Consider the following 6,181-nt stretch of genomic DNA (forward strand, 5'->3'; position numbering starts at 1 on the left):
ACTCCAGATCATGCACAAAGTGAAGTTGCCTTCATTTAACATCAACTACAGTAATTCAGCTGTTCCTGTATGAAGTGCTGAAGGGTTCTGCAAAGTGCAGGTACAACCATCATCAACAATCACTTAATGATAGAGCTATGTGGTCTTAATACTGAAATGTTCAGACCGGGAATTAAGTAGTACATAATTTTAAAGCATTACATATATCATGGACCTCACATATAACAATCTAAAAATATTGAAATCTTCACTGACATTGTCATCTTTAACAACTGAGAGATATATGAAATCACATGAAAACTGCAAAAGTAGTTCTGTAACTCTGCAACTCTGAACAACTCACAGCAAACTATAGACCGGGAAGATAATGACAAAAATATGATGCGTGTGCTGTCCAAAGTAGGATGGGTTTCCCTTTTAAAGTCAGACTCTTCACAAGGTTTCTTGCCTGCATCATCCCACAGAATTTTTACTGCAGTCACTATTTAAACATCCAGATCTAAACCTCTTAGAAGTTCAGACTGGGATTTGTGTAAAGCTGCTTTAAGACAATGTTGTTGTAAAAGATCTGTATAATCGAAATTGAATTGAAATTAACTGGAAATGTAATTGATCGTTTGGGTCAAATGTGGTGATTACAGTATGTGAAAAAGTATTAAAAGGTATGGTAACAAATCCAAGGAGCTGCAGAGAATCTTCTTCATAAAGAAATTAGAAAGAACTTCTTAACTTATAACTGACTGATAAGGAAGCAGCATAAAGACACTTAAAGGAACTGTTAAAATGAGTACTTCACTGAACATTTTGCATTGTCTTCCCACCATTAATTACGATTCACCAACATTTTCAGCGTTCAATGTGTACTTTTCTTCAGGTTTGTCTCTGTAAGCTGTCTTTTAGGTATTTCCAGTCTGACCTTCTGTAGCTGGCACAGTTAAGGTCTTGTACGTAGTAACCAAATGTTATGCAGAAATATACAAATCCAGTCTTGGCATGCCATCTAGTGTTGACCCTGTGCTACAACATCTTATTCGGCCCCTCCGCTGTGCCCCCAAGGATTAATCCTAAAACTGCTGGAGTTGACCAGCATGGAGGCTCCTAGTTTATGGCTACTAACCTGTAGTGCTTCACTGCCTAACTGATCTCCTAATGGCACACATGATAGAAATAACTTAGGAAAACAAACAAAAACTGTATAAAACATTTTATTTCTTTTTTGATGGAAAAATTGAAAATTGAAACATTGTGTTTCATGCACCGATTCTATAGAGGATGGGAGGTGCAGTGTGGTGATTAACACACATCCTCATTCAGGTCTCCTGTAGATCTTCTCCTCGTTGTGTTCTTTCATAGATGCATATCTGGCCACTGTGAACAGGTAGTCACTCAACCTGTGGAAGCAAGAATACCATCTGAACAGGAAATGAACCAGGAATATCGAGAAAACATAACTGTCTTGCATTGTTGCTTTATTCATATTAGTGATGCCAAAATGACCAAGAATGTCCATGTATCTATCCCAAATTCATCTTACTGCCAAAATAAAAGTCCTCATGGGGTAAACCTAGTCCTGTGCATACAGTTTTAGTTCCATTCATTCAGATGAAGAGGTTACCTGTTGAGATACTTGCCGATGTCAGGGTCAGCCTCGCCTGAGCGGATTATAGGGGCTACACTGCAGACAGGAAGAAGGGGAGGGGTTACCCACTGCAGACAGTGAGTGGGGGAGGGGTTACCCACTGCAGACAGTGAGTGGGGGAGGGGTTACCCACTGCAGACAGTGAGAATGGAGGAGTTACCCATAACTCAGAGATGAGGCCAGAATAATAGCTAGATTTATACCCCTTATGTAATAATGAGAGCTTGACAGTGCTGGCTTTATTGATCTTGTATACTTAGAAATATCACTGTGAAGTTATCTGTGCATTTCAGATGCCTACAGGAGCCAGCAAAGGCACAGAATGCGGGTCAGTGTGATATGTGGTAGTTAGGATCATAAATCACAATGTCTACACTGTGATAAAATACATACAGAGACATACAGACATAACATGGAGCCTTAGTCACAGTGTTGAGAGTACCGCCTGTCTTCTGAGGGAGTGCTCATGCATTGCCCAAAGTGTGTGTCTGTGTGTGTGTGTTTGTCTGTCTGTGTGTCTGTCTGTGTGTGTGTTTGTGTCTGTCTGTCTGTGTGTCTGTCTGTGTGTGTGTTTGTGTCTGTCTGTGTGTTTGTGTCTGTCTGTGTGTGTGTGTGTGTCTGTGTGTGTGTGTGTGTGTTTGTCTGTGTGTGTGTGTTTGTCTGTATGTGTGTGAGAGTGTGTGTGTGTTTGTCTGTATGTGTGTGTGTGTGTGAGACTGACCAGCGCTCTGCTCGTCGACACACAGCTCTGGCCACGTGCAGGGCAGCACTGCTCCTCCCCCCTGACTGCAGAACACAATAACCATTCACAGCCCACGGTCAGCATTTGAATTAAATACACTAGCAGGAAACTAGAGCTAATCACAGCACAAATCACATTTCAGTAGAAATACAGTCATTATTTAAAGGTTCACTAAGAAAAAAAAAGCTGCAGAAAGCACCTCTAATGAGGAACTGAGGATTATTAACACACTTCTGAAAATGTCACCGCATTACACACTCTCACACACTCCACTCTGCCTGGCCCAACACGCTTACAGGCAGTATGAAGTTTGTGAGCGGAGGAAGCTCCCCCATGTAGGAGTCAATCCAGCTCTCCAGCTCGGACACGGGCTGACTGCTGAACCTCGTCTTCTCTGGTTTGGGACGAGAGAACAGTGAACAACACAAAGACAGGGCAGCACAAGAGACTCGCTGCTCAGCCGCCTAGTGGAGGGGAAATGCACAGAAGATGGGTTAAACTGCAGGATACACGGTTTAGTGAGCCAGGACCCAAAGGAAAGTGTTCAGCTCAGCTCAGGACTACCTTAAGATTAGCTCAAGGTTAGCACACTGGTTTGGTCTGTGTGTACTGATGAAATGTACTCACTTAAAGGTACCACTGTGGCTTGGTCAGGAAATGCATTTACTTTACCTCACAGTGAACAGCAAATCTAATAGAGTTCATTAACCATGCATAGCCAAACTGTGCTGTCTTTGGCACTGTTCAGACATCATACAGTGTTACGCACTTATGTGGCTCTGCCTGGCTGACGAGTGTGGAGTGGCAATGTTGGAGCCTACGTCCTGCAGCACACACTGGATCTGCAGGAGGAAAAGACACACCTTATCCAAACTTCTCACGGGAAATCATAAGGGAGTAGGTGCACGTGTGGGTGCAAGCATGCACACACACACACACACACACACACACACACCCAAACAAACCCACACACCTTGTCTAGCTGATCCGTGAAGGAATGTCCTTTTTCAAGGCAAAACTCTCTGGCCAGCCTAAGAGAGGACACGTACACTATTAAACTGGAGTCACATTGTAACGACACAATCACGAAACAGTAAGGGGGTAACATTTCCTTTACCCAATGGCTGATGACAGTTCATCTGTTGTCCCCAAAGCTTCAAAGATATGGTCCTCTTTCGGCCTCCTCTCTCCTGTGAAAGTGCTAGAAAATCCTGAAGGGAGCAAATGGAAACGAACAGGTTAACTATGAATTAACCGCCACATAAGTATTTACCCATTTTGTTTCAGAGATGTTTCGTTGATCACATTAATGTTATGTTTGTGCGCAGCTAAGAAAAGTACGGTATGAAACACCTTTATCTCCTGTCTTCGTGTAAATCTTTGGAAGTCGGCGGTCTCCCTCAGACTCTGCGGCGTACCTCGAAAAGGTGAGAGAACGTTACAGCCTAGCTACACATAACGATGGCAAAAGGCTAACCTAGTTACAGACTGAAACACTGATAACATGTGCGCATTGCTTTTTATTTTATAGCTTTAATTTGACACGCGTTGTCACTGATTTGTAGCTAACGTTATTTCAGATAGCTAGCCCGCCAGCTAGCTAGTCGGGGAGGTGCAGCGAGGGTACTGCTATAAAGAGAGCCGTGAGGTGAAATATCTACGGTCACACAGACACCTTCTTTTATTTCCACACACAGGCGGTATCCGTTGCGGCTTTACCCACGTCGCTAACCGAAGAACACAGCGAAGATGCCCAGACCGAACCAGTGCTGCTGCCATCCTGTGTAACTTATCCTAGCTAGCTAAAGTCGTTTAACAGTCGTTCATGTTTACAATTGATCATTTTTGGCCCCTCTCACAATCCGTGGGTTAGTGGGCGGATCAGCCTTAACACACGACCAATGGCACGACTTGGCGAGCTGTATTTTCATTGGACGCTTGATGTCCGTACATGTAGCCTCTAATTCTGATTGGTCATCGGGACGCGGTCGTAAGACCCAACTCATGCGGTGCAAGTTACGGATATTTGCGTTTGACAGTCAGTCTTTCACACAGACAGACATTTTAAAGCATTCTTAGCGATTAGTATAATATAACGAGGACAACTAGCTACTAAACATATCGCTAACTAAGCCTAACTAAACCGTCAGGAGGATTTTCCGGATGCATGTTGGGGAGCGTTTCGTTTCGGCCCCCGGGAAGGCTATCCTGCACGGCGAACATGCAGTCGTTCATGGGAAGGTACGTTATCCAGATCCGAATATTCCTAACGAATTAGAAAAACCACATCTGATATCATGTTGACAGTTCTGCTGAGTACTGCTGTCTCCGAACAGGTCGCCCTGGCTGTAAGCTTGAACCTGCGCACGTATTTGCGGCTGCAGGGCACCGCCTCCGGTCAAATCTGCATTCATCTCCCTAATATCGACACTTTCCGGGCCTGGGACGTCGCAGCACTGCAGCCGTTAGTGTCTGACAGAAAAGGTGGGACTAGCGCAAACCACGGGGGCTGTAACTGAAACAGTAAAGGATTATCTCGTTATGGGCCCTCTTGTGTTGAGACGGTGGATGGCACTAATCAAATCCCTAATTATGAGTTCTATTAAAGTGATGAATCACTCTTAATACGATTAAAAAACGAGACAGTGCAGACCAATGATATCTCACGACCGTAAATGAGAGTTTACCAGAGATTACTTACGTTCCTAAAGTTATTTACAGTTTACAATGTGAGCAAAAAATAAAAAAAAAATTTAAAATCAGCAGGGTGTTTAAGACCGCTGTGGTTGGTTGATCCGTCACCTCTCGGTTGTAGCCGCTGGGGGGCGCTGCGGGGAGCTGGATCTGGAGCTGGTGGAGAGGCTGCGGGCGTTCGCAGGCGTCGCCGAGGGCTCCACGGACAGCGGAAACATGGCGGTGCTGGCCTTCCTCTACCTTTACCTGAGCGGCTTTGCAGGCGCACAGTAAGAGCGGAGAGCATGGGCGGACATGCGCGTTTTAGTCAGCGTGGTTGATGGTGGAGTTTTAAATGCGAAATGCAGGCCACATAAGTCCGTAGTGCAGCGAGTTTCGTTCTCTTACGCGGTTTTCATGATGGCGGCTTTATTTTAAGTTTTGCACTGTGTCTGTATGTGTGTAGTTTGTTTAGAGTATGAATGTGTCTCTTCAGAAACATTGTCTCTGTGTGTGTGTGTGTGTGTGTGTGTGTGTGTGTGTGTGTGTGTGTGTGTGTGCGCGCGCGCACTGTTCAGAACCTTGCCCAGTATGAGTGTGCGTGTGTGGTCAGAGCTGCCTACAGGGGCAGGGCTGGGCTCCAGTGCTGCTTACACCGTGTGTCTGTCTGCTGCTCTCCTCTCAGCCAGAGGAACCATCTCCTCCCTCCTCACACAGCCACAGGACACTGCCAGGTAACACACACACACATACATACACACACACGCGCACACACACACACACACACACACACACATACACAACGTTCCTCACACAGCCACAGGAGACTGCCAGGTAACACACACACACACACAACGTTCCTCACACAGCCACAGGAGACTGCCAGGTAACACACACACACACACACACACACACACACACACACACAACGTTCCTCACACAGCCACAGGAGACTGCCAGGTAACGCACACACACATACACACACAACGTTCCTCACACAGCCACAGGAGACTGCCAGGTAACACACACAGACACACATACACAACGTTCCTCACACAGCCACAACATTCCTCACACAGCCACAGGAGACTGCCAGGTAACACACACACACACACACACACACAACG

The 6,181-nt window shown here is 45.4% G+C and overlaps 2 protein-coding genes across 3 annotated transcripts in view; one reads left to right on the forward strand and one right to left on the reverse strand.

Moving 5' to 3' along the window:
- Positions 1–1,189: 1,189 nt before the first annotated feature.
- Positions 1,190–4,241, reverse strand: mmab (metabolism of cobalamin associated B). The gene is made up of 9 exons (XM_027013438.2): positions 4,057–4,241; positions 3,735–3,799; positions 3,499–3,592; positions 3,355–3,412; positions 3,151–3,223; positions 2,678–2,775; positions 2,361–2,425; positions 1,616–1,675; positions 1,190–1,391 (listed from the first exon to the last, which is right to left on the reverse strand). Exons 1-9 carry the CDS (start codon positions 4,158–4,160, stop codon positions 1,307–1,309), a joined length of 702 nt encoding a protein of 233 aa, XP_026869239.1. The 5' UTR covers positions 4,161–4,241; the 3' UTR covers positions 1,190–1,306.
- Positions 4,242–4,372: 131 nt separating this feature from the next.
- The window catches only part of mvk (mevalonate kinase), an 11,087-nt gene continuing 9,278 nt past the window's right edge, over positions 4,373–6,181 (forward strand). Inside the window, exons 1-4 of one of the 2 annotated variants that reach the window (XM_035526573.1) lie at positions 4,373–4,622; positions 4,718–4,865; positions 5,197–5,344; positions 5,633–5,788. In XM_035526573.1, coding sequence (XP_035382466.1) covers positions 4,545–4,622; positions 4,718–4,865; positions 5,197–5,344; positions 5,633–5,788 — 530 coding nt within the window. In that variant the 5' untranslated portion in view covers positions 4,373–4,544. The remainder of the gene's footprint in view (positions 4,623–4,717; positions 4,866–5,196; positions 5,345–5,632; positions 5,789–6,181) is intronic. The other variant, XM_035526574.1, reaches the window with a different exon arrangement.

The sequence above is a fragment of the Electrophorus electricus genome, chromosome 5 (assembly GCF_013358815.1).
Source record: "Electrophorus electricus isolate fEleEle1 chromosome 5, fEleEle1.pri, whole genome shotgun sequence".
In the NCBI taxonomy this organism is placed as follows: domain Eukaryota; kingdom Metazoa; phylum Chordata; class Actinopteri; order Gymnotiformes; family Gymnotidae; genus Electrophorus; species Electrophorus electricus.

Excerpts from the sequence above, each read along its gene's own strand:
- mmab (XM_027013438.2), bottom strand. The coding sequence starts at position 4,160 with ATGGCAGCAGCACTGGTTCGGTCTGGGCATCTTCGCTGTGTTCTTCGG. Across the intron at positions 3,224-3,354 it reads TCACGGATCAGCTAGACAAG|ATCCAGTGTGTGCTGCAGGA; the intron begins GTGTGTGGGTTT and ends TTCCTCCTGCAG. Across the intron at positions 2,776-3,150 it reads AGCCAGGCAGAGCCACATAA|AGAAGACGAGGTTCAGCAGT; the intron begins GTGCGTAACACT and ends GTCCCAAACCAG.